At 50.3% G+C, this 25,755-nt stretch overlaps 10 protein-coding genes across 10 annotated transcripts; 7 read left to right on the forward strand and 3 right to left on the reverse strand.

The window, feature by feature from the left end:
* Window positions 1–239: 239 nt before the first annotated feature.
* F5J12DRAFT_1823 (P-loop containing nucleoside triphosphate hydrolase protein) lies at window positions 240–2,198 on the forward strand. The gene is made up of 2 exons (XM_051738273.1): window positions 240–1,686; window positions 1,735–2,198. Exons 1-2 carry the CDS (start codon window positions 472–474, stop codon window positions 1,741–1,743), a joined length of 1,224 nt encoding a protein of 407 aa, XP_051605310.1. The 5' UTR covers window positions 240–471; the 3' UTR covers window positions 1,744–2,198.
* Window positions 2,199–5,418: 3,220 nt separating this feature from the next.
* On the reverse strand, window positions 5,419–6,079 carry F5J12DRAFT_789543 (uncharacterized protein). The gene has a single exon (XM_051743783.1). It carries the CDS (start codon window positions 5,653–5,655, stop codon window positions 5,443–5,445), a length of 213 nt encoding a protein of 70 aa, XP_051605311.1. The 5' UTR covers window positions 5,656–6,079; the 3' UTR covers window positions 5,419–5,442.
* F5J12DRAFT_789548 (HotDog domain-containing protein) lies at window positions 6,055–6,973 on the forward strand. The gene is made up of 5 exons (XM_051743784.1): window positions 6,055–6,420; window positions 6,491–6,548; window positions 6,603–6,707; window positions 6,765–6,834; window positions 6,887–6,973. Exons 1-5 carry the CDS (start codon window positions 6,180–6,182, stop codon window positions 6,962–6,964), a joined length of 552 nt encoding a protein of 183 aa, XP_051605312.1. The 5' UTR covers window positions 6,055–6,179; the 3' UTR covers window positions 6,965–6,973.
* Window positions 6,974–8,368: 1,395 nt separating this feature from the next.
* Window positions 8,369–9,661, forward strand: F5J12DRAFT_1843 (uncharacterized protein). Its single transcript, XM_051738284.1, has 4 exons — window positions 8,369–8,763; window positions 8,828–8,885; window positions 8,937–9,174; window positions 9,230–9,661. Exons 1-4 carry the CDS (start codon window positions 8,523–8,525, stop codon window positions 9,317–9,319), a joined length of 627 nt encoding a protein of 208 aa, XP_051605313.1. The 5' UTR covers window positions 8,369–8,522; the 3' UTR covers window positions 9,320–9,661.
* Window positions 9,105–13,953, reverse strand: F5J12DRAFT_789556 (uncharacterized protein). Its single transcript, XM_051743785.1, has 8 exons — window positions 13,595–13,953; window positions 12,286–13,450; window positions 11,574–12,226; window positions 11,220–11,521; window positions 10,705–11,155; window positions 10,457–10,652; window positions 10,042–10,403; window positions 9,105–9,991 (listed from the first exon to the last, which is right to left on the reverse strand). The coding sequence occupies exons 1-8, from the start codon at window positions 13,718–13,720 to the stop codon at window positions 9,590–9,592; spliced, it is 3,657 nt and encodes a 1,218-aa protein (XP_051605314.1). The 5' UTR covers window positions 13,721–13,953; the 3' UTR covers window positions 9,105–9,589.
* Window positions 13,954–14,035: 82 nt separating this feature from the next.
* F5J12DRAFT_1939 (inosine triphosphate pyrophosphatase-like protein) lies at window positions 14,036–15,396 on the forward strand. Its single transcript, XM_051738345.1, has 8 exons — window positions 14,036–14,102; window positions 14,155–14,247; window positions 14,309–14,373; window positions 14,429–14,534; window positions 14,589–14,778; window positions 14,827–14,955; window positions 15,042–15,080; window positions 15,137–15,396. The coding sequence occupies exons 1-6, from the start codon at window positions 14,084–14,086 to the stop codon at window positions 14,924–14,926; spliced, it is 573 nt and encodes a 190-aa protein (XP_051605315.1). The 5' UTR covers window positions 14,036–14,083; the 3' UTR covers window positions 14,927–14,955; window positions 15,042–15,080; window positions 15,137–15,396.
* Window positions 15,397–16,198, forward strand: F5J12DRAFT_1940 (uncharacterized protein). Its single transcript, XM_051738346.1, has 2 exons — window positions 15,397–16,059; window positions 16,106–16,198. Exons 1-2 carry the CDS (start codon window positions 15,725–15,727, stop codon window positions 16,149–16,151), a joined length of 381 nt encoding a protein of 126 aa, XP_051605316.1. The 5' UTR covers window positions 15,397–15,724; the 3' UTR covers window positions 16,152–16,198.
* A 1,339-nt stretch (window positions 16,199–17,537) lies between these two features.
* On the forward strand, window positions 17,538–20,049 carry F5J12DRAFT_710221 (P-loop containing nucleoside triphosphate hydrolase protein; the record flags this gene model as incomplete). The annotated part of the gene is made up of 10 exons (XM_051740633.1): window positions 17,538–17,673; window positions 17,750–18,203; window positions 18,251–18,402; window positions 18,461–18,534; window positions 18,620–18,818; window positions 18,874–18,947; window positions 18,996–19,167; window positions 19,220–19,776; window positions 19,834–19,902; window positions 19,957–20,049. 10 exons carry the CDS (start codon window positions 17,538–17,540, stop codon window positions 20,047–20,049), a joined length of 1,980 nt encoding a protein of 659 aa, XP_051605317.1.
* A 733-nt stretch (window positions 20,050–20,782) lies between these two features.
* F5J12DRAFT_778504 (uncharacterized protein) lies at window positions 20,783–24,668 on the forward strand (the record flags this gene model as incomplete). The annotated part of the gene is made up of 7 exons (XM_051742317.1): window positions 20,783–20,864; window positions 20,916–21,074; window positions 21,142–21,199; window positions 21,249–21,353; window positions 21,452–21,483; window positions 21,908–23,886; window positions 23,943–24,668. 7 exons carry the CDS (start codon window positions 20,783–20,785, stop codon window positions 24,666–24,668), a joined length of 3,141 nt encoding a protein of 1,046 aa, XP_051605318.1.
* A 209-nt stretch (window positions 24,669–24,877) lies between these two features.
* On the reverse strand, window positions 24,878–25,617 carry F5J12DRAFT_711529 (uncharacterized protein; the record flags this gene model as incomplete). The annotated part of the gene is made up of 4 exons (XM_051740712.1): window positions 24,878–25,042; window positions 25,094–25,160; window positions 25,219–25,425; window positions 25,529–25,617. 4 exons carry the CDS (start codon window positions 25,615–25,617, stop codon window positions 24,878–24,880), a joined length of 528 nt encoding a protein of 175 aa, XP_051605319.1.
* Window positions 25,618–25,755: the final 138 nt, after the last annotated feature.

Genomic DNA, 25,755 nt, shown 5'->3' on the forward strand with positions numbered 1-25,755 from the left:
TAGGCCACATATCTTGAATCCGAACAATATTGCGGTTTACCACTATGCTTGCGTTGAACCGCCTTAATATGTCTCGGGGATCAGATTGACTATTAGTACAAGGGCTGACAGGCAAAAGTTCAATGCAGTTTAGTATTGGCATATGTACTAAGGAAGTCCTAACAGTAACTGTGCCCACATTTTCTACCTCAACTCATACTTCGCACGGGTAAAAATATGCAGCACGTTGAGGAAGGGTTCAAGTGGAAACGGCCTCGAAGGGTGTCGAACTTACATATCATGTTTTTGAATCTCCCAACGTGCATCTGATATTCTGGGCGAGTTACCACGTGCATCACCTCGAGGACATGGTGCCTCTCATATCTAGACATGGAATGGTCTCTGCTCGAGTACGACTGGTCTAACTTTTACTGCTGTTATTAGGCCCACCACTTCCAATCGCACACTAACTAAACGACTTGTAACATCGACATGGTCTCCAATGTTTTGCACGATCCTGAACCCGAGTGGACGACGCTCATGCGGACTCAAATAGAATGTTGGGAAGCAGAGGAGCAACAGATGCAAGTTGAAGAGATTGAGAGTCTTGCATGGGAAGCGGCCGAACGTGCCTCCCGCGAGGCCGAGGAAGAACGGCAAAGGGGACATGAGGTCCTGCTCGTCGCTGAGTGGGTGGCCCAGGTTGACTTCGAGGAAGCCGAACAGATGCGACGATGGAGGGAAGAAGCCGAGCGAGCTGAGCGACTAGCTCGCGAGGAGGCGGAGGCTCATGCGAGTGAAGAGCGAGCACTTGCGGAGAGGATTGCGCAAGAAATGGAGGTGGACCGTCAAAGGTGGGAGGCTGAGAGACTCGCCGCCATCGCAGCGCGGGAGGAGGAGGTTAGGCACCAGAGAGCCATAGAGGAAGAAGCCAGGTTGGCCAGGCAAGCCCAAGAAGAGGCTGAACGGCGAGCCCGGGAGGCTTTTGAGGCCGCAAGAAAGGCTCAGGCTGAGAAAGAGGAAATGGAAAGACAGCTAGAAAGGGGTATTCAGCCCGTGGTGATACCTACCGCTGAGGAGGTGCAGCTTGCCAAAGCGAAAGTGCAGTACAAGGATGACGTTTTTCACTTCGCCGTTGCTGGCGTCGCAGGTAGTGGAAAGTCCTCTCTTATCAATGCCTTCTGTGGCATGAATAACAGGGATCCCAATGCAGCCCCCACTGGCGTCAGTGAGACCACCTTGGAAATTTCAAGATACGTTAATTCGGCACACAGCGAGCAATTCGCTTGGTACGACGTGCCCGGCTCTGGCACACTGACCATCCCCGATTGGCAGTATTTCAACTCTCAAGGTCTCTACGTCTTTGATTGCATCCTTGTGCTCTTTGACAACCGCTTTACAATGACCGACCATGCCATACTCGCAAACTGCGATCGTTTCAAAATCCCCACCTTCATCGTCCGCTCCAAATCCGACCAGCATATCCTTAACGTCATGAAGGACGTGGGTTACGATACCGATGAGGACACAGACTATCGAGAGCAGTTCTATCATATTGCTCGTGAACATTATATATCGGAGACACGTCTGAACGTCAAGAGCAACTTGGCTGAGGCGAACCTCCGTGACCAGCGAGTATATATCATCTCCAACAAGACTCTTGCCGGGGTGGCCAAGGATAATTGGCCGAAAAAGATCATTGACGAAGTTGAGTTGCTCACAGACTTGTACAGTACGGCTTACCTCAGTAGCAAGTTCACATGAAACCTGCTACGGACCTTTTTGTAGTACTCTGGTCTAACTGGAATGAGCCTCTATTCTCGCAGATTCGTCAAGTATCATAACCACAGGGCCCAGGGAGCTCGTCCAGTAGTGCAACGCAACCCACTGCTCATTACCGACATGAAAACTTGAGCAGTATATCATCGTTATCTACCAAGCCTTCGCATCGTAGTTCCGAGGATTTACTTATTGTGATCTACTTTGATTACCTGTCGTGGCTCATCCTTCTCAATTCTTTCGAAAATAGTCAAACCTCTGTAACATGCCTTGGTAATTTGGATCGATTGCTTAACTCCTGTGCTGTGTCTCATCACTGTTCAGATGATATTTGAGTCTTTAACGGACATGCACCCCCTGAGGTACTTATGGGTACTTCTTGGTGCAACTGTTCGACTTGAAGGGCCGTCGTCTATACAACCAACCCCCCTGGCCCGGTGACAGTTGACACGTGGCACCGTGGGATGCGCTCCAAACCTACTCCATTTCCTCAGCGAGAGACCCTAGAAGACCCGCTAAACTTCTAACGAATTTTTATTCGTGTGAGTATTTGTCGTAGCCACTGACCACGTTCTGACATGTGTTAACCGCGTTGCTTAGTTTAGGATGCGTTTGATCGACGTCGATGTCTTTCTAACGCGGGAGAGAAAGATTCAGAAGCGGGAGACTGGTTGTGATGTCAAACCTGTTCTGAGGGAGCTCGAGGACTCGATTACCGATTACGCCATATTGTCACATCGCTGGGTCGTCGGTGAGGTGGGCTACACGGAGATGTTAGAACTCGAAAAAATGGAGAATCGAAACGAGATTCGAGGGCGTGACGGCTACAAGAAGGTTATGAAGAGCTGTCAGCAGGCTAAAAACGATGGATTAGATTGGCTCTGGGTCGATACGTGCTGTATCGACAAACGGAACAGCTCAGAACTGTCGGAGGCCCTAAATTCCATGTTCCGATGGTACGAAAACTCAAAGAGGTGTTACGCTTACCTCCATGATGTTGATGTTTTCCCTACTACACCCGACGTCGAGAGGTTTGCAGGATCGGAGGGCTGGCCGGAGTGGTTCTCGCGGGGCTGGACGTTGCAGGAGTTGATAGCGCCGGGAGACCTCCACTTCTTTAACAAGGATTGGCAACCCATTGGAGATAAAAGAAACCTCGCGTCCATGCTAGAAAACATTTCGCGTATCCCATCTCAAGTCTTGCAGGATGGTCTGGCGTCATATCGTCCCAGCGTCGCCCAAGTTTTGTCGTGGGCTGCCGACCGGAGGACAACACGAGTCGAGGATCGAGCGTATTCACTAATGGGTCTGCTGGATGTCAACATGCCTATGTTGTATGGGGAAGGAAAGAAAGCATTTCTACGCCTTCAGCAAGAAGTCATCCGCAAGTCGAATGACCAAACTATCTTTGCTTGGAATCCAAGAGGAGAAACCTGGCAAACCGCTGGCGTGCTGGCGGATGATCCGAGTCTTTTCCGAGATTGCCATGATGTCATCCAGATAGAGTCAAAGGAATTCTACTCGAAATTATCCGACTTGTGGAGTGTTAGTGTCAAGAAAGTCACCGAACCCCTACTGAAAAAGGACTATTTTCTTTCGAGTTTCCTGACTCTCTGGGACTTGACCATCGAAATGCAGGCATTCGACGCATTCACAATCACTAATGTGGGAATCCAGGCGAAGCTCCCTCTTAGACGCTATCCTGGCTGTCCACTTGTCTTACAGGTGGCATTGGCTTGCAGGAGAGAAGGTGATTCGAGGCTGATAACCATTGATGTAATCCCCTGGAGATCCAGATGCTACAGGTATATTGGCCATGTCGGGTGGGACCCCTTACCACGTTCTTACCAGCACTCACAACTCGTTCTTGCTTATGAGCTTACAGAGGCTCCCTCTGGAATTGTCATTGAAGAGATGCATGGTGTGGCAGCGCTGATTCTGGATGCATGCGCGGCCGAGACTAGCATCGAGGTGGTAGGCAGGAATACGCAACCTGTTGGTGTCACTACTACTGACATCCATCGCGTCCCGCCCCAACGTTCCCGAATGCTGGCCAATGCCGACTCTGTCTTTCATTACTTCTCTGTCTTCTTCGTTCTGGCGTACATCTGGGTGGCACTGCTGGCTCTGGACCCTTGGTCTTTTTGCGAAGCGTTCTGGTGTGCCATTATTTGTTTTTGGACATCATCAGAAGCAATAGCAAGAACCCCAATCATCCGCCACTGTACGGTGGAAGCTCCGCCTCCTGGAGAGTACATCCTCAGCTCCGACAGGGAAATCGTCTTGTTGAGAGGGACAGGGCCTGCAGTCATTTCAATCACTCGTAGCGAGACAATTATTCCGTTTCATGCCCTGTCGCGTGTACGCCTACTGACAGTGTACCTGCACGTATTCCTCATTGTTTTAGCGGTCTTATTCCTGGAGCGTTCCAATGCAAAACTCACATTGCCGGCGATCCATCCCACGATGATAGTAGTAATTTTTTTACTGCCTGCGCATGTGCTGCGGAAACGACTGTATAGAGGGTCTCTGGTACGACGTCTCTGCCAGCGGAAACTCACAAAATACATGTTCGGTACTCGCACTAGTGGGGTGGTGTTCGCGCTCCTTCTCTTGCAGACTGAAAAGGCAGAGAAGGTCATGAATGAGCTGTTGCCTACTCCGAACACCAAGGCATGGAGGAGATGGAAGACCATCATCCTCGATCGTATCAGATGGAGGGGAGACTTCGACTTCGACACCTCCGAGTGGGATGATGGCACCTGGTCGAAAACGGAGAAAGCAATGTTGGTCGGCCTGTTCCAAGATGCCCGCGATGCCTATCAAGTCTTTGAAAGTTACCTTGCGGAGTCGGTCTCCGAACGGTCAACATTGCTTTGATCATCGACCCCAATCACTTTCGCGCCGACAAACACATCAACCACTGCTGTATGATGTGTAAGTTCAAAATCCTGACGACAAGATATTCTCTGACATCGAAGATTTCCCGGTGTCAGTGCGCGAGGTCGCCTCAATGCTGGCCAGGAGAATCTATCACGTCTCGCTGGCCCGGAGGCTAAGCAATTGTTAATCACCCACTCCTCGATCTGAATCGTCGTTCCGTTGGTCACATCTCACCCCTTTTGTCTGTGTTCCTTTCGTGCACGATCTAAATATTCTTGTACCCCTGAACTTTTTGAAGCTTCCTTTTTGTGGCGAGCGTGGTCCCAGTGCAACAAGTGTGAAGTGAAATTGAGAAAACACAAACATTAAGGTATAGCAGATCTTACGATGTCCAGTGGTAGAATACCACCAAACTAACAGCACCTGCGTGGCAAGAACACTTTCTGCTTAGCCAGGGGGCCTTGTTAGATCCCTTCAGCACATGAAGATATGGCATTGACACTGGGAGAGCGGGTATCATAGTGTAACTCACTGGCGATTGGAAAGTGCTACTTTGGCTCGGAGCCGTCTACATGGTCCGACGGTTCCCCGTGGTATGGGTTACCCTGCGCAAATTGCGGGGCAAGAAGGTATTCCGCCTGTTCATACACCCCTCCACGACCTCGATCGCTAACTCAGACTGACCTTCTCAAGATTGAAAAAATGCGCACTAGGGAACACGTCGACATCTCCCTCATCGGTGGTAATGTGTCAGAGCTCATGCCCAGCTCTGACACGCTGACAATCCTGATTGACAGTATTTCAACTCTCAAAGTCTCTACGTCTTTGATTGCATCCTTGTGCTCTTTGACAACCGCTTTGCGATGACCAACCACGCCATACTCGTAAACTGCGTCGTTTTAAAATCCCCACTTTCATCGTCCGCTCCAAACTCGACCAACAAATCCTTAACGTCATGAAGGACGTGGTTACGATGCTAACGAGGATGCAGGCTGTCGAGAGCAGTTCTGTCATATTGCTCGTGAGCGGAGTCACGTCAGAGCGTCAAGAACAACTTGGGTGTGGCAAACCTCCGTGACCGGCGGGTATTTATCGTCTCCGACAAGACCCTCGCCGGGGTGATAATTGGCCAAAAAGAATCATCGACAAAGTTGAGTTGCTTACAGATTCGTACAGTACGGCTCACCTCAGTCCAGGTTCACCTGAAACTTAGCTGAGGTGATTCGATGGGGTTTTGACCACTAGTCCGCGTTTGAAATGAAATCGGTCATTTTCGCGTGAGACTCGCACTAATAGCCACAGGGAGCTCGCAGTGGTCTAGTAGTACTATCAAGTGTAACTCTCTAGCAATGGGAGGGAGGTGGTTACATCTTATTTGGAAGCTGCTCTTATGTTTCTCCGTGATATGTGCCTCGCGGGTGATGTATGGGACGTTGACGCCGACCCGAGTCATTTCTCACATGAAGGTGTTTCGCCTATTCCTGCACTCCTTCACAACTTCAATCCCTGACTCGGACTGGCCTTCTCGAGATTGAAAAATGGACGTCAGGGAACATGTCGACATCTCTCTCATCGGTGGTAATGTTTCAACAAAGCTCAAGCAAGCTTTCTTCGATGCTTTTTTTGCGCGAATAAAGAACGCCAAGGCAAAGCGATACAAGGGTTTCGAGCCCGAGATAGCCTCCCGAACAGTTTGGAAGGAGATGTCAATGCGGAAGAAAGCCGAGGAGCCGGAAAAACTCGAAGCTCGTACTGTCTTAGAAATCTCTGTGGGAGAGGGTAGGGATACTGTTGATGTCTTGAGCTCCTTCAAGTTGATGCTTGCTCCGTCGTCCATCGCACGTCACAGACATGGTTAATCTAAACGGAGCCCTGCACGGTGGTTGTTCGGCGTTGTTGATAGACAAGCATGTCGACTGGATCCCACTGGTGGTTTATGCCTACGGCTAACACTCGCCTAGCTGTTCGAGGATGCCGGTGATACTCCTTGGCCTAGCGACCACAGACCGCGTCGAGTTCGGGGTATCTAAATCCCTCAACATACTGTACCACGCCCCAGCCATGGTGTGCGTCCAAGTCCGTGTCAATCCTCCAGTGCGCGCCTTACAAAGTCCTTTCTTTAGGGGTGACCGGCTCCGCATCGTGTCCACAACGCTGAGCTACGGGAGTCGGGTGTTGACCTCTTGTTGTGAGGTATATCATTCGTCCTCTCACATGAATTTTCGTCAATTTCTCATGCTATAAGATTTGGGATGCTACAAACCACCGGCTCGTAGCCTCTGGGGTCCACACCATAATGCTAGCCTCAACTGCCAAGCTGTAGCTCTGTCCCTTCTGCAATTGTCTAGTTTTTTACAAGCGCATGCTACTAGCTACTCTACTTAATTTATTAGAGCACTGTTTCCGAATCATACTCGAAATAGATAGGGATCTGCAGTTACAGGGTATCCAAATTGCGGTAGAAAGAGCGAAATACCAAGTCAATTCAGTGCGACGGGATGACTGTTGCTCGGTGAAAGTGTCACGTGGTCGTCATTCTCTCACTAACGATCATCATATGATAATCATCTCTGCAGGGCCATAAAAGTACCCTCCTGAGCTGTCATTGAGCGTAGGATATCCCTCTGCAAAACTTGCCACCATTGAAGAGTCGCTAACGGGGCACGTGGAAGCCTTCCGTCCATTTTAATCAGGTGCAGATGTCTTTCAGTCAGCCGAGGTCTGGTCTTCACTAGTCTTGTAACCCGCCGTCTTAGGATACACGGGGCTGAAAACCCCCTTAGCTGTCGTGTGCTGAAACAGGTCCCGAGGCTTTCCGAGGCAAAGACGAAAGTGTCTGGTGCCGAGACTAATAGGTCTACACGAAAGACGGAAACCAACCGTAAATATCCGATGTATATGTATCATGCCATTAAACAAGTGCCAATGCACTCCGGGCTGATGCTCGACGAATCCGAGGACTTGGATAAGGGCTCGAATAATCGTGTCACGCAAATGGGCATATAATTGTTCTCGGGACCAGTGACGATGACCGTGCTACTCAGTAGTGGGCAGTTATGTCCATTCCATCAGCCTGCTCCACGTCCGCGGGATTAGGTGGGAGCTTTCCAGCTAGGAAGTCTTGACGTCGCTGCGTGTCCGAGTGGACCCAGGCGGCGTAAGCGTGGTCATGCTCAGTGCGGCGCTGCGCATCAAGGCTCCCGAGAGCGGGAGATAACAGTGACGCGAATAGAGACAAGGGTGCTCGAGGCGAAACCCCAAGTAACATTGGATGAAAATGAACAACAAGCATTGGAGGTGGATATTATAGGAAAGGCAAGGATATCATCGAGTCGCAACCTCATGAATGTAACTGCTCTTTCATTATAGATCCCGCGGTTCTACTGGTATAGAATCTGCTCAGAAATGGGCGAACTATTAGGAAAGGGAGGCTAATTTTCGCTTCTGGAAATGTTATTTGACAGGTTCAGGTTGTGGTAACCCCAATCTGGCTTCGAATGCAAGCCGTGATACGCCTCTCACATTGATTGCTCAGTAAAACTGGGCACCGACAACTGAAGACTTTGACTTTACCTGAGCAGGCTCAACTTGTAAGCGACGAGCACATTGCTGTTGATGGGGATCATGTAGTCTATGCACAAGTTGTCATACCCCCACTATAGCTGACTGAATTTTGCACTGGTGGTCAAAGCGGTACTCGGAACAGTGTCTTACATAACGCACAAATCGATCAATTTGGTGTACCTTCGGTCCTAGGCAATTTGCGGCGTAATGACGCCGGTCGATTCTCGCTGAAGCTATAGTAGATATTTCGTCTGTTCGTGCGCCCCGTTCGACCTCGATCACCGATTCGGTGGTACTGGTGTTCTCAGGGTTGAAAAATGGACACGAGAGAATATGTCGACGTCTCCCTCATCGGTGGTAACGTGTCCACAGAGGTCAAGCAAGCATTCTTCGATGTTCTTTGTGAGCAAATAAAGAAGGTCAATGCAGAGGGAGTCAAGGGTTTTGAGCCGGAGATAGCCTCTCGAACTCTTTGGAAAGAGATGTCAGTGCTGAAGAAGGCGGAGGAGCCAGGAAAACTTGAAGGTCGTATCGTATACGAAATTACAGTGGAAGAGGGTAAGAATACCGCTGATTTCCCAAGCTCCTTCAAGTTGACGTTCTCTATATATGCGTGTCACAGATATGATTAACGGAAACGGAGCTCTGCACGGCGGTTGTTCTGCGTTGTTGATAGACAAGCATGTCGATCGGACACTGGTAGTCAATGCCTGTGGCTAACATTTGTCCAGCTGTTCGACGATGCCGATGGCACTTCTTAGCCTGGTAACCACAGGGCACGCTGAATTCGGGGTATCTAAATCCCTGAACGTGTTGTACCATGCCCCAGCTATGGTGTACGTCCAACTCCCTATCAATCTTCCGGTGCGCACACATTATCCATCCTTTCCTTTCTTTAGGGGTGACCGACTCCGCATCGTGTCCACAACGCTAAGCTGCGGGAGTAGAGTACTAACCTCGCGTTGTGAGGTATATCATCTTCCTTCTCGTGTGGTTTTCTTCCAGTTTCTCATGTTATCCGAAGATTTGGGATGCTACAAACCACCGGCTCATTGCTTCTGGAGTCCATACCAAGATGCCAGGCTCAGCCCTGAAGTCGTCTGCCAAGCTATAGATTGTCTCGTCCTCATAGAACCTTGTGGTTTTCTTGTTTTCAAATGCGCATTCGCTAGCCATTTAACTTAACCTAAGCACCTGGAATAAATACGGATCTCCAAATCCAGGGTATCCAAATTAAAGAACGAAATACCAGTTCAATGCAAAGGAGTGACTATATCTGTTCAGGGGTGATATAAGAGGGAACGAAGGGAATGCTGTTCTGAGTCCAAATAACCTCAGGGTAAAATGTCATGTGTGGATCGTCGTTCTCTTTCTTTATCGATCATCATCTCCGCAGGGTCATGAACGTACCACCCTGAGCTGACCCTTGGCCCATCGAGCGTAGGATATCCTTACGTCTATCTTCCCAGGCCTTCAATGCTTTCAAGAGCTGCACCACTTTGTCTCTCTTGCCCTGCCGAACATCATTTATGCTCACATTCCCCACTTTCACATCGTTGTCAAGAAGGAAATCAAAAAGGCGGAAAAGGCCCTCCAATTTGTCGTCACTAGGTCCGGACGGGAATGCTGAGTCAGCAATGGGTGGTGATGTCGATTTTCCTACCACGGATTCAGCTAGTCGGAGGATAGCAAGGCCACCGAACAACGGCCCAGTAGGATCTACTACTTGGAGTGGTTGCGGCAAATGCGAATTGGCCCATGGGATCAAGCTATTGTCAATGGCGGACTACTAGAACGTCAGCATGTATAGAATTGCACCGAAAAAAAAAAACCAACACCATCGTTGACCTGAACGCTTGCCCGGCGAACTTCTCTCAACGGCCGGGGTGGCGCTAGTGTGGATCCTCTAGGAGTCGATAAGCTCGAGTTAGATTCACTGGTGTCGTTGATGGCGGAGACGATTTGATCTAATCTCGACTTCTCCTTTTCTTGGGAATCCTCGACTTGGGGATTGTCTTCCGAGGGCAGTCTCATGAGCACGCGGGCATCTCGTGTCGAGAGCTGGTTGGGGTTTTCACGCCTCAATGCCTTCTGTATGGCGTCCCGTGCTGTTGGCGACGGGGGTCTTGGCGCAGGGTTCATGGCTTGTGCGACTGTCAACGGTATGGTAGGGATATTCACCGAGGATACCACAGGCTCTGTGCAGGCAGTCAGCATCTCCCGCAGGTACCGAAAAAAAGTAGACACGAACTCGTATAATCTCTACCAATGGTGGCTTTCATGATAGCCTTCATCCACTCACGCACAACCATCTGTTCGTCTGAACTGAAGGAGTGCGTCTTGTCTGCTTCATGGATGATCCGGAAACCATAACGTCCAGGATCAACGTTCTCATCCGCCACGACCTTGTAGCCAGAGACATTGATGTAACCCTTGATCTTTGTCTCCTGGGTGGTGTTTGAATACCCGAAACACCCAGAAACAGACTAAAAGCCTTACCGTCTTACTACTAGTCCGCAAGATATATAAATGTGGCCCTTTAATGATGAAGTACCGCAGTTTCCAGGAGTTATAGTGATCACCCTTCTTCCGCATCCATCCAGCGTGATCAGCTTCGCCAATCTGCTCGATGACACTCTTGCCGGGTGTAAGAGTAGTGGCAGCACGTGCGCCTGGCTTCGTCGCCCCTGCGGTAGAAAGGGTGCGAGATCGCTTAACGAACGTCGCCGAATCTTTCGATCCACGGTCTTTTTCTGGCTGGGTTTCCCCGGTGGGGCTAGGAAACCTTGTCTTGTCAGGCGAGAACTTGCCCTTCCTGAAGGGGTCATCACCGCCTAACCTGCCATCTGATGTGGAGGGACGACCAGAGGATTTCCTGTATAGTCGCGAAAGGCCCAGCGAGGAGGGTTTATCTCCCTTTTCCATCGATCCGTTGTCGTCCAGTATTGTCCTTTAGTGGAGCGACAACAGTGAGCCCACGCCTCTAATTGAGACATCGAACGAAAAAGACATACGAAGTGATCCTCGGCGGGGGCTTCCGAGACTTTCCCAGCGAGGCTGGAAATGTGGCTCCGAACAGACTCAACCGTTCCGTTCCCTTATTGGCCACATCCACGTTGCGTTTGGCACGGCTTGGACGACTGACAACAGATGCTTCGTCCGAAGATGCTCGCATCGGTCTCGGCGATGCAGTACCGGATGATGCACCGTCCTTGGAGTTAGTCGAAGATCTTTTGTCCTTCGCAGACGCAGACGATTCGGTCGAACGTCCAAACAAGCGACGATATTGTCGTGAGGAAGAACGAGCAGCCTCGCCCTAGAAGATATTCCATTAAATCACTTGACCAAGTAGAGAAAGAAACACTGACGTCGCTCAGAGCACCACGTTCATCTTCATCAGTAAGTGCGCCAGACCCTACGACAGTTTCTTCATCATGTTTGTTAAGGGAAGGGTCACTGGGAGACAGCGACAACTGCCCAGAACGTGGAACATTCAGGCCCAACCCAGTGGTCCCGAGTAGCGTAGCCTTCTCAGTGCCTGCGGCGATACCATTGCCGTCGACGGACCCCCTCACCGATATTCTCGGAGAGGTATTGCTCAGGCTGGCACCTGTACCAGAAAGACTCGACATCCGGTTGGGAATGATTGGACTGGCCACGATATCTGGGTTTGGACTTCCGGGAGACCCCACGCCCAGCAAGACAGAGCTTGGTGGTATCGCTGCTTGGGCGTTTACCATGCTTGCGGCGAACGATGGACTGTTCAACGAATTCGTTATAGACGCCGTACGGGAATGTGGGTATGAATACGCCGGGGGAACAGGTGACGCCAACTGCGAATGGGGGAGGGACGGTGTCGACGATGCAACTTGGTTCTCGGGTATGGGGGCAGCTGGGGAGCGGTGGAGCTCGGCTATGGCATTGGCGATACGCATACGCTTGCCAAAGGCGACAATACCAATTTCAGTCTTGAGGAGGTTGATATCGAGCTCAAGCAGGACATCCCCAGTGATCTCTTGCTCTAAGTTGTCAAAGCGAGATCAATACCCATGCGTGCCTTAAAATAATTTAGCTGCTTACCGATGAACTTGTCGCATACATCCTGACCAAAACCCTTAGATTTGAGCCAGTCGACGACATCCTCAACACTCCATTCGGACGGAGAAGCTGATTTGTTCTCATTCTCCATGTCCTGCGGTTGTGACTGCGATGTGGTCGTTGCAGATTTGATGGATAGCGCTGAATTATGCTTCGAAGGCTGAGCGGAGTTTCGATGGCTACTACCAGCGGTTAGGGTGGGGGAAGGAAGTCCACTAAGTACCTCGCGTCCATCGCGTGCCGAATTAGAGGTACACGTCACTTGAGCGCTTGGTGTAGGACTGGCAGGTAACGGCACTAGATTTGCTGATGGCGGTCGCGGTGCTTGGGTACCCGGCACATTGGCGGAGGTTGGAGTGGGCAGCAGTGGAGGGGAACGTTGCCTATCGGGTGGTGGCGAGCGAGAAGAACGAGGTAGTGAACTTGAAACACAGACCGCCGCTTTCTCCAAAGATTTCCTGAGGCTTGTGGAATCTCTCTTTGGTATTGGGACGTCTTCTGGAGGAAGAATGGCAGAGGATGTGTCCGTGGAATCATTGCGTTTGCGATCTCTCTGAAGACTGCGGCGCGAGAATTCTTCTTCATCTTCTTCAGGGATATGAGGATGATCATGCGTAAAGTGCATGTTCTGCAAGTGTTGTAAAGCACCATCGTCATCTTCGCCTTCGCTCTCGTCGCTCAGCTCAACGTCGATTGGGGGAGCCAATCGCAAGGCCGCCTCAGCCGCTGCTTTCTCTTCAACAACCTTGCGCGCTTCCTGCGCCAACTTGTCTCGCGCATTGCGATGCCAGCCATTGCCGCCGTTCGCGACTCCTATTTCCCCGTCCGTCTGCCCGTCATCGGTATCCCCATCTCGACTACTTGCAAAGCTGAAGCTTCTAGCACCGTCGCGGTCGTTGTCGTTATTCCCGAGCTGCTCGATTGCTTTTTGGACATCGGTCATTGTGGCTTTCATCACCTCCCCCTCGGCCGAGCTCGCACCTCCCACAGCAACACCTATCTTGGGTTCTAGTTCGCCTCCGGTTAATGTCGTCGATTCTGACTCCTCTGGCAATGGCCGTAAGGAGCTAGACTGAGTGGAAATTGGCTCTGCCGGGGTCGTGTAACTTCCCGGAAAGAGACCAATTTTACCCTCTAGGTTCCGACCCTAAGAGAGTAATAGATCAGTCGAATTGTTGCATCATGTCTTCCCCAGAAGATAGCGGGGCATAACACACTGCACGCTTGGGCTGCGGGAAAGGGCCCACGTGCAGCATCTTGAGGCTAATGACAGCAATAGAAGTCAGCTTACCTGCCACCAGCCGTCATTATACTGGTCGTCCTTCTCTACGATCTCAATGGGTTCTCCAACTCGGAAAGCTATCTCGTCCTCATTCTCTGGATGAAAGTCGTGAAGCGCATAGACATATTCAGGCATGGTTGTAATCCCGTTGTGCGTGCTTGCGAAGGTCGCAAGTGAAGAAAGTTGAAACGTTGTCCGTCACTGCCTCGTGAGTGCCAGGAGGCGCAAATTTGAACTTGCCAATGGACAGTCGAAAGGCCCTGCAAGAGTAGTTTCAGAATAGCTTGGAGAACCTCCAAGAAGCTGTCCGTCGAGGTTAAAGTTGTACTTAAGCGACCTCCAGCGCTAGTAAAGGACCAAGCCGGCATGCAGCAAGAGAACGTGCCAGCCATGATGCATTAGCTAAAACTGGTTCGTCTGCATCCCGAACCGGTTCAATCATAACTTGTCCAGTTGGCAAACCTTCTACAAATCACATCACTCAGCCTAGAGATCCCCATGTGCATCAAAAGATTGAGTAAAATCTTCTTCCAATCTTTCAATGTACTGCTTCTAACCACAGCGTGCAGCCTTCGTTACTGGAAACCCAAATAAACTGTTAGAGACGAAATATATTCTCTCGCAAGGTGTTCCGGTAGAGATAGATTCAGCGGATCTCGATAGTAAGTTGACGACTCTATTTAATGACACTGACATCGATCTAATGCATCGCTCTTTGGCCAGTTCCCGAGCTACAAGGCACTACACAAGAAATAGCTATCGCAAAATGCCGGCGGGCTGCTGAGTTGGTAGGTCGTGTCTACAGCAGTGGTTACCGACCAATGATCATCACTTCTCCGGTAGCTTGGACGTGCATGCATCACAGAAGACACGGCACTTTGCTACAAGGCACTGAACGGGTTACCTGGGCCATACATAAAACACTTTATGAAAAACCTTGGTCACGAAGGTTTGTTCTACATGATCTCCTATAGTCTTCGACAGTGACAATATTCTACGCAAGGCTTGAATAAGCTTTTGGTCGGTTTCGAGACTAAGGAAGCTTACGCACTGTGCACTTTCGCTTATAGCGCGGGTCCTGGCTCTGAACCTCTCCTCTTTGAAGGGCGCACCGATGGCACAATCGTGCCCGCGAGAGGCCCCCCTGTCTTCGGTTGGGATGCTGTTTTCCAGCCTGTCGGATTTGACAAAACGTGAGTCTCCGTTCTTCTCAGCCGACTATCCCACCCACGCCTAGCAAGTTACGCGGAAATGTCAAAGGAGGAAAAGAACATCATATCGCATAGATATCGTGCATTGGATAAGCTAAAAGCATACCTGGCTACTATATCGACTGCCTAGATAGAAGGCTGCCTGGATTTACTATACCCGTACGCGAATTCTCCTGTCGTCAGTTTGAACCGTGAATTTACGGAACGTATGATCTTACCTCTCTGTGACACTCCGACGTTGCAAGCCTTGTCGTAGTGGTCACTTGAGGAATGGAATTTTTGAGGCAAGTATAGGTCACTACTTATCATCCCAATGCTGTCTGACAAAAGTACCTTTTAGGTCTCTTACACAGTGTGGGGGAAAATATACAAGGTGGTACATATTATCACCTTGCTTGCAACGCAAGGTCACCCGGTGTTGGCTTCGTGTACAAAACGTACATAGGAACCAACACGCGCCCGATTTGTTCACAATCCAGCCCCTTTCACTATTCCTACACCATAGGAGATTGTGAGCTGGCATACGTTCGTTCCTGTGGCCTTGCTTTTGGCGTTCACAATCACCTCCTGATTATCAGCCCCTTTTACTACCCCATCCCCCGCTTCGAGTTACGGTATGCCAATATCGACACTGCCCAACCTTCCCAACTAAGCGGTGAACAAATAATTAATGCGTACGTGCCGTTAGCAAACCCTGAACGTCGTCTCCTCCGTAGCAAGAAAGGTCCCCGGTGGCAAAGCCTCCCCCTTTTGCACGCGATGCCAACAGCAAGTGACCCAAGCGAATGGCTCAGGATACAACTGAGTGGCAGATGCAAGGGTTCTAAAGTGTTTGGTGTGTGACTATACGCTTGGACAGCTGTAAAGCACACCTCTGGTGTGGAGCATTCTTCATCATTTCCCCCATACAAGTCGGTCGTGTCAGCCGATGGGTGTACTATTTATCATTTCCCAATGCCTTGCACCGGCCATTATCGTCTTAGACCTCAAGTCAACCTCTGGGCGTGTCCTCGGTTGTAGTCTCGTTGTTGCGCTCATCGCGGCAGACATGGCAATTTCTCGCACTGGGACTGGATTTTTTGACTATACCTTTGGTAGTACCCTAGGTACTGATGCGCTGGACGCCATCCAGCTTTTGCTACTGACGCAACCTCTGAAGAACTATTGTCACGAAGCAAATAAGGTTCCTGCGCATCGGCTGCCATACGTCGAAAGATTTTTTTGGATCATGAGCGCCAAGGGGCATCAGGGTGGTCATTCAAGGTGAGGGGAGATAATATCAGACCTTTCTGAGCTGACCTTACCGCAGACAGGTCAATCAAGGTGTTCCTGTTGAACCGCACCAGATAGTGTAACTGTGCTTGAAAGAGTCATTAACAGGTTATTCGGTACAGTCCTTGCAGCCGCAATCAAGTCCTGGCTCGTAGAGTGAATAAAGGAAAGAAGGATGTTAGCTGAACAGGAAATGGTAAGATGGGGTAGCACAAAATGGTTTTCTGCCCCAGGAACGATATTAGTTGCTGGTAAAGCTGCAAGAAGTCGCTTGTAAATCGCATAACATAACTTGACTTGCTGCTTGTGTACCAGAAGGAAGGTGCCCAACCGGGCTTACTACCACACAAAAGTTGCTTATAGGGGACTGACGAATAAAGCACAAATAAACTCGTCCGTAATTGCGAAATTTATAGCAGGTGGTCTTGTGCAGGTAGTTTACTGGCTTTTAAAGCGGGATGATTGTCGGGCGCGATTTGCAACCAAGAACGGGGGGGATTAAATGCAGTGCGCGATTAGCTGACCCCGTCGACGAGATCCAAACGGCCCAAGGCGCGTGCGATCCATCGGGTCCCCCAGTCGGGACAAATGGACGAGGTGGATCGTATTGTCAGCGAGGCTAATTCAGTCCGACAACGACCGTCCTGACACCCACATAGTACAAGGAGACAAGACTTTGAGAGCTCATTAGGCTTCCAGAGTCCTATGGTTCTGATCATATTTGCTACATTCGTAACGAGCCTGTGTCTCGTTTCAAGATGACATATATAGACCCATGCATACCCCCCTCTCTTTCCCAGCAGAGCATGGCTGCGTGAACAAGAGCGTGAACAAACACCCTCACAGATGTCTGAGTACCGTTGGGCAGAAACTCGGCTGCGTTCGCGTTATTTTTTGGAGCTCCACCAAATGAGCGGTGGGTCACTTCGTGGGCACAACATGAGGAGATAGGTCGCTGATCCACTGTCACTTAAGCGGCACCTGTTAGACTGAATCCCTTGCTGGAGTCTAAACGAAAGGGTTGAAGGACCGCTTGATTGAAGAACTGCACTCGATCGAGTGCTATAGTGAAGTGGGAAAGACTTTCCCTTTCCGGAAATGTCCTGATGCCCAATGACTTCTGCCAATACGAGTCTTTGCCGATGTGAACACCCAGTGTACACCACATGTCCGCATCGTTGCCCTTCTTTGCTTGCTTTCTAAGATTCATATCTACTCTTCCTGTGAATCGCTGACAATCACAACAGTGCTAACGACCCACCCCAACACGATCTCTAACTCATAGGGTCTAACAAAAATTTCCTGAACTGTAGTGCATCATCCTAATATGTCACTACCCGCCCCACGCAAGAAACGACGAATACACTTCGATGATGATGAGGGTCCTAAGAGGTCTCATTCTATCAGCTCTAGCCCCTCTACCCCCCTCCAGAAACAGCGTGAACAACTCCCAATAGCGAAGGGTGAGTATGCTTCCAACGTCCTACAGACGTGCATTCCTCCCTCAAATTTACTCGCTGATAGGGCGTGACGCCCTAATACGAGAAATTCGCGAAAACGATGTTACTATACTCCTCGGTGAAACGGGGTCAGGAAAAACTACCCGTACGTATATCCCGTGTAACCCGCGGATTCACCTGCACCTGCCCCTTCACCCACTCACCACATGTTCAAAGCACAGAAGTTCCACAATATCTCCTAGAGGCAGGATTGGCTGGGAAAGGCATGATCGCGGTAACTCAACCCCGTCGTGTGGCCGCCACATCCCTTGCTGCACGCGTCGCCGCAGAGCGTGGTGTCAAATTGGGTAGTCTGGTGGGATACTCCGTCAGGTTCGACGAGATCTGTGGCGCAGACACCAAAATAAAATATGTCAGTGATGGTATGCTCGTACGCGAGCTCCTGTCGGACCCATTGTTGTCCCGGTATAGTGTCATCGTGCTCGACGAGGCACACGAAAGGACCCTCCGAACGGACTTTTTAATCGCAAACCTGAAGTCGATACAGGTAAAGAGAAAACAAGCTACCGATGTGAAGGGAAAGGGTAAATGCATGTCTTCCGGCATAAATCCTCTCAAGATCATCGTCATGAGCGCTACGCTGGATGCCGAGAAATTCAGCAGGTTTTACCACAAGTTGGTCTTTGCTTGCATCCGAGGTTCGATCTTAAATCATTTTCCAGCGCCCGAATTTTGTACGTGAAAGGACGTCAACACCCTGTCAAAATATTTTACACGGCCGTGAACCAGACGGATTATGTCGACTCCGCCTTGCGGACGTTCTTTCAAATCCACCTCGACCAACCGCCAGGGGATGTGCTCATCTTTCTACCAGGTAGGCTGTCCGCGGAATGTTTACCACTATTTCCCCGGTGGCTGATGTTATCTTCCAGGCCAGGAAGACATCGAAAGCCTCGAGAAATCCATCAAAATGCATGCCAAGAGACTCCCTGTGAGTTCGACGAATGTATGTTCGCAAACCCACGTTTCCGAGGACCGAGCGCAAGTGTTCGGCAAGGACTTGCAAGTTTAGCCTGACCATGTATGCACAGGTACTCATATCTCCCATGTATGCATCCCTACCGCCGTCCCAACAAGCACGAATATTTTCTGCTACCCCTCCCCAAACGAGAAAGTGTATATTGGCCACCAATATTGCTGAAACATCTATAACGATACCTGGCATAAAGTATGTAATCGATACCGGAAAATCTAAAGAGAAGAGATATCTATCAAAAGATACCGGTGGTGGTAAAAGCCTTTTTCTCTCTCTTTTTCCGTGGCTATGTACTAACTGCGTCCGTAGGTTTCGATACTTTATTGACTCGGGATATCACAAAAGCATCAGCCATGCAGCGCGCTGGCCGTGCTGGCCGGGAAGTGCGTCGTTTAATGTCTTCTCCGGAATGGATTTCTGATGCCACATAGGGTCCCGGGTTCTGTTTTCGCTTGTATACCGAGGAAGCGTTCAATAATCTAGCAGCTGCTTCGGAACCCGAGATTCGGCGGTGTAGCCTAACGCAGAGCGTTCTAGAATTGAAATGTCTTGGCCAAGACTTGGAAACGGTTGAATTCATGGACCCGCCTGATATTAATTCCGGTGTGTTCTTCTGCACTCGTAGTATGGGACCAACGGTTGAGATGCATTACAGTCATAGCTGCCCTGAAAACGCTTTGGATACTGGGTGCATTGGACAACTCGAAAGAATTAACGTCCTTGGGCAAACAAATGGCGTCTTTCCCAGTGGAACCCTACTTGGCACGAATTATCCTGGCTTCAAGTACTCATGAATGCACCTCTGAAGTCATTGACATTGTTTCCATGATTTCCTCGTCCTCAAAATTATTCCTCGATATATCCGACCAACGTGATGCAATTGCAAGCGCGCGTAGCAAATTCCGCCATCCGAGCGGGGACCACTTGACCATCCTCAATACGCTTCGTGCGTATCAGGAGATGGCCGAAACAGAGAACAAAAGCTCGCGAAAGGAGTGGTGCAAGCAACACTTCTTGAACGAGCGAACATTTACGGAAGCACTGAAAATCCGGGATCAACTGCGGGTGACGTGTGGAAGAGTTGGTTTGGATTGGCGAGCTTCGAAAAAAGACAGCGAGGACCCTGTGTTGCGAAGTTTTACTGTAGGGCTGGTACAGCAATCGGCACTGCTTCAACCTGATGGATCGTACAAACAATTAATGGGCCGTTCTGTAGGATTTTTCTTTTCTTGCTTGCATCACATTCTGATGTGCATGGTTGTCATCTAGGTTGTTAAGATCCATCCTGGCTCGACATTGGCCGATAAAAAGGTACCAGCAATAATATTCGACGAGCTGGTAAGTGGTGCCTTTGCCGGTTAGTGAGCACTGCCAATATTCGCCAATTGTAAGGTATACACAAACCAGATTTACGCACGCGGCGTTTCATCTGTTCCGAGGAGTTATTTCAATGGCGCCACTCCCGCGATTCCCAATGGATCATGATGGATTATTGCCTTTTGGTTCCACGATCTGGCTGGCTTGATGTGGCGGACTCTGACCGCGATCTGATCGCAGTCTGATTCATCAAGTATATGCAGCATGCTGCGTCTCAAGTATGTAGCCACTGCTTTCCAGGAACATAGCTGTGAGGAACGTTCTACGTGGTGATATAATTTGCATCTGCTGTTCCGCTCCGATGACCGGGTCAACCGGTCGGGTCGCTTGAGTAATAAAGCCAGAGTGTTTAGGAAGTTCGTTACCATGAAGATGTATCCCCGGGTTGCGTGATATATATGAACGAGGGGCAGTGATATCGGCTTTGCGGGCCGGGAGAGGGTCCACCCAAAGAGTATGTGAAGATGCTGGTTCCGTGAAACGGAGAGGTCCAACGCTAGAAGTGCTAGTGTCTGTAATCAGGGTTTGAACACGTGGGCCATTCATTGCCTGAGATCATAAGGTCGTGATAGGGTGGACATACTATCGGCCTGCGTGCATATGTTTGGACTTACAAATGTTAGCCATCGCCACAGGATCTTAGTAACTTGATCTGGGTGCTTTCCCTGTCGGAAGCCTGTCTGAGACCGCTGCTGCGCTGGACTGATGAGGTTGCATGTTGTCGTACCCGAGTCTCACGCCAACGAGCGCCTATCAGTCGACCACCCGCCACCGTTGAACGAACGTTGACACTGGGCGCTAGCACTCAGCTCGACACGACGTACCCCCGTTTCCTGGACATATGGACGACTCAAAACACCTTGAGTCAATACCGCCTGTCACGATCGACGACGTAACAGGCAATGCTTCTCTCGCCACGAAAGGTTTGGTGCCGTTTCACCTCGTACATCCTATTGTAACTCATATGTAGCTAGAGCATGTAGTTCTGTGGCTTAACCGATTCTGCTGGGAAGGAAGATTCGGTACACGTACAGCAAAGTCGCTGAAACTGGTCGAGGTATCGATCCTTCCCAAAATCGATGAACCAAAAAGACAAGAAGCCAGGATCATTCTGGAGACGACTGTGAAGGAAGGTGCGGAGTAGTACACAATGATAATTCTGCATTCCCTAACTGTACCATATGTGAATCTCCCCTATAGATATGCTTAACCTAGCTGGAAACATACATGGAGCATGCATCACTTACCTCGTGGATATGTGCGCTTTGTCCCATCCCGTCATTTGTAACATGTTCAACATTGCACAGCTGCTCGACACTACCGATAATGGCATTATCGCGTGCCCAAGGGGGCGAAGGACTTCCTGGTGTTTCTCAACACATCGACATAATATTCCATGCACCCGCCAGTTTGTACGTATGCTATTTTGTTCCCCTATCCGCCGCGCTGAACTTAGGCTGACGTGTATGTAGAGGTGACAAACTCAAATTGATCACAACAACCATCACAGTAGGAGGGCGCACCGCGAGCTCTCGGATAGACGTAAGTCGTAATCTCATTCCCTAATGCATCATTGATTCAATTCTATCCAAATGGCTGCAGTTATGGGATGTCACACATCATCGTCTCATCGCGTCTGGAACGCAGATTAAAATGGGAGCGTCTCAATCAAAACTCTGAGATTCATCGCCGAGCTGGTTTCCGTGGGCGCTGGAGTGACGCTTACCGAAAAGTTTAGATTCTCGATGCTTTCCGAGGTTGCGTTATGATTGTACATGTAGTTTACATCCCACTAGTGTGAGAGTCCGATCGTTGTGTGTGGCTTGATACGCAAGATAAGATAGCCGCCGGGCACAGCCGATGACGATTTCTGTCAAGCCTTACTAGGACCCATGATCATATCAGTGACACCATTTGGCCTCCTTTGCATCCCTGCAATTCTCAAAAGGGATCAACTGCGTCTTAGGAATGGTCCTTCCCGTGGAGACTGTCGAAAAATCCTTGCTTTCCGGGAGGTGGAACTCCCAACTTGGTCCAGAGACCCACCCCGTCTTACAATTAGCCAAGGCAACTGTTGATGGCGACTTCCGAACTGTGTTGACTTCAAAATATGCCAAGGAGCTGTTCCAGATCAAGAACACACAGGAGGTGTCTGTCGACCAGCAGTCGTATGCAGAATTGTTCTTGTGGAAGTTGCAGTCCGTGGATGACGAACAGGAGCGGGAGCTCGTCCAGCTCCTATTGGCAGTTGCCTGCTTGCACACGTTCGTGCAGGTTAACTGGACGGGTCCGAACTTAGAATTCAAGCTTTCGGATATCATCTCGTTCCCCTCACATCATCCGCCGCCCATATCCGAGGAGACTCTGTGTGTAAAAGCCATCGCCGAACTAGCGTACGGCGGAGAACCTGCATACCATCTCGCTCAGTTCCCGGTCCTCTTTCGGCTTGCGCAAGTCATTCTTGGATTCCCTTACGTCCATTGCAAATACACGCCATGGTGGCAGCTGCGGGCGGCCATCATTCATGAACGTCTTCTTGACGACCCCGTTCCATTGCCAGCCGAAGTTTTGGGTTCTCTTGCGCCCTTAGTGGAAACGACCAACTCCGACCCTGACCTCGCAGGTCAACTATTGCTAGAACAAGGGTTGCTTGAACACATCTTTTCTCACGACAAGGCAGCAGCGGAACTCTTTGTCCGGGCAGCTCGTGCGACTGGGCTCCAGTACGAGCTTACGGGAGCCTTAGGAAAGCGAACAAAGTTCCAGCAAAATGATTTGAGCCAGCTCGTGCTTCTGGCTGAAAGCCGTAATAATGATAATTCCCCCGACAAAAAAAAACCCGCCAATCAGGTCAGCTCTACCAATGGCGTTACTACCAGCCGTCAAGTCAGGCTCCCAGAAACCCTTCCATTAAATGACGACACCCTCCTGGAGCAAACAGAATTTACTTCGACAGCCACTGCAACAGGGAAGGCGGCACTCGATCATCTGGACCCGGCATCACAGCCACCTCTCCACCCACTGGATCAATGTATCCTATTATCCCTCTGCCTGAACGTGCGCAACACATCACCTTCACACGGTCTGACATCAGAACAGATGTCACCTTATGTCGCCCGCGTCATCTCACATCCTCAAAACTGGTCTATTCATACTATGGCGCTTCTGCTACGTTCTCGTCTCGAAGCATCGAGGACGAGGACTGCGGAACGATCCACCTTGCAGCTACAGGCGCTGGTAGACCAGATGCCCACCGCTGATTCTGAGCTGCCTGAACGGCTGTTATACTTCCACTCGATACCGCTGCCTAGCAAGTGGGAGATGGAACGTGAACTAGCACTACGTTTCCTGTCCATCGGGGTGATCAAGTCTGCGCTCGAAATATTTGAGCGACTGGAAATGTGGGAAGAAGTGGTGAAGTGTTGGCAATCGATGGAAAGGAACGACAAAGCTCTCGCCATCGTGCGCGATCTCCTCGAGGGGCGCAAAGAAGAAGCTGAAAGCGTTATCGCTAAAGCCAAGGACCTGTCTGCGAGCCGGAGGGAATCCATGGATATCGCCAGGGAAGCCAAGCTTTGGTGTTTACTCGGAGATCTGGAACCCGATAACGCCATAGAACATTACGAACATGCCTGGAAGTTGTCCATGGAGACGTCTGGCCGTGCAATGCGTTCGTTAGGCGGTTACTACTTTTCTCGCGGGAAGTTCGCGGATGCGGTGACATGCCTCCGGCGTGCAGTTGCAATCAATCCCCTGATAGCTCGCTCGTGGTTCGTACTCGGGTGTGCTTACATGCGACTGGAAGATTGGGAGGGGGGGCGAGACTCTTTCAGTCGCTGCGTCGCCATTGATGACGAAGACGCGGAAAGTTGGAATAACTTGGCGACAATGTATCTCCGATTGGATGCCGCGAAAAAATCTCCATACGACAGGGGGATTGACAAGGTAAGATTGACACCGTTTGGCGACTAGAATGGTTATACTCAAGTTGTAATGTCAAGGACGGCGACCGATCCGACAAAGCCGTGACATTTTCAAACAAGATGTTGGCATTCCGTGCGCTCAAGCGGGGCCTGAAGCACAGTTATGATAACTGGCGAATGTGGTCTAATTACATGATCGTCGCTGTAGACGTTGACGAGCTGTCTGAAGCGTGTCGTGCTCTGACCAGGATTGTCGAGGAGCGTGCTGACAAAGTGGGTGCGGAGTGCGTGGATGATGAGGTCCTTGAGCGTCTCGTCGATGCCGTGACAAGACAGGATGGTGACCCTGACCGACCAACGGCAGGAGACAAGCAAGGGACGGTGCCGGATGCTGTTCCAAATGAAGGTTGCGGCTTGCTCAGGAGAGTCGTGGATCTTTTCGAGAGGACCATTCTTCCACGCGTATCTTCTTCTCGGATTTTCCGCACTTACGCACGCCTTCTTACTTGGCAGTTGCGGTGGGAAGATGCCCTGAACGCCCATCTTAATGCATACCGGTGGGGCCCTGCGGGAACGTTCGAAAGGGGAGAGACTGATGTTGAGAAGTGGCGTGAGGCCGTCGACGAGGTTGGTGAAATCGAAGATATCCTAGCCAATTTCGGGCCCCGAGTGGAAGGCTTCGATTGGAAGCACCAAGGACGGAGTATTTTGAGGATATTCATTGGCCGTTCGAAGGATTTTGAAGATGAACCCGAGTGGTCGCGATTAACAGAGATGCTGGATTGGCTACGAAGCGAAGAATAGTGGCAGCGGGAAATAAGATGGAGGGGACAATGAGCAGGTGGCATAATAACTCTGTATCGTATGCGTCCGACGGTGTATTAATGAATACAGGAAATATTTCGTGGGGGGAAAACGCAAAGCCATCTATAATACAGCCGGGTGGATGTGGATAAGCATGTGAAAGAACAGAGCTGATGATGAGAAGTGGGATTGGCTGGTTATCACTGAAACTACGCATCCCAATTTAATGCCAGCCCCATGCGATTGAGAATCAGAGTTGTAAGAAGTTCCGTAACATAGCTGAGTGCGGAGTGTTTGAGAAGAAGGCGTGCAGAGAATACGTCTTCTGGCTGGCTCAACTCCCAGACTGCGACAGTAGAACGGCCGTCCACGCACTGTAACGGGTTAAGCAATCGAAGCGCATCGGAGAGAAGGGGTAGGCGCACCTCCATTTTTTGGGGTGAAACCTTCCACTTGAGTTCTTTCCCTGTTCGCGTGCTGAAATACCGAGAACTGCGTCCTTGTCAGTCATTGAATAGTTCAACACTATCCACCATGGACGATAACGTACGGACTACCTTCCTTTTTTTGACGGAGATGAGTCGCCATGCTGATTTGTTCGCCATTACCATACACCATATACCCACGGGTGTTGGCTGGACCGAAGTAGAGGAAGGCGGAGGTGGGTCCCATGATGTCTGGATGTTGCTGACTCCACTCGGCTTCACGAGTCACCTTCACAACACTAGGATTTTGGTAAACCTGGAAGCGTTCATTACTCATTTGCATCGCACACATCGGCCAACCTCGTAACGAACCTGTTCCCTGGAACAACATCACCATGGTCAGCGACAAGCATGTTAGGAACAACTCGAGCTTACACAGTGAAGGCTGGTCTGCCCTCCAAATCCTCGAAGCGGAACGAGAAGGGATCAGACCCAAACTGAAGGAGCACGTAAGTGTGGGACATGCTGGAGCAGGCGAGGGAAAGAGAGGGGGGAAAGCAGGTTACGGCGTCAGGATTGAATCCAGGCTACTTACCTTTTCACGAACAAGGACAAGCCGGATCGGGAATCGGGGGAACATAAGATTAACACCCATGGCGCCA

Source organism: Pisolithus orientalis, assembly GCF_024613125.1.
Source record: "Pisolithus orientalis strain OTSU chromosome Unknown F5J12scaffold_1, whole genome shotgun sequence".
Taxonomy (NCBI): domain Eukaryota; kingdom Fungi; phylum Basidiomycota; class Agaricomycetes; order Boletales; family Pisolithaceae; genus Pisolithus; species Pisolithus orientalis.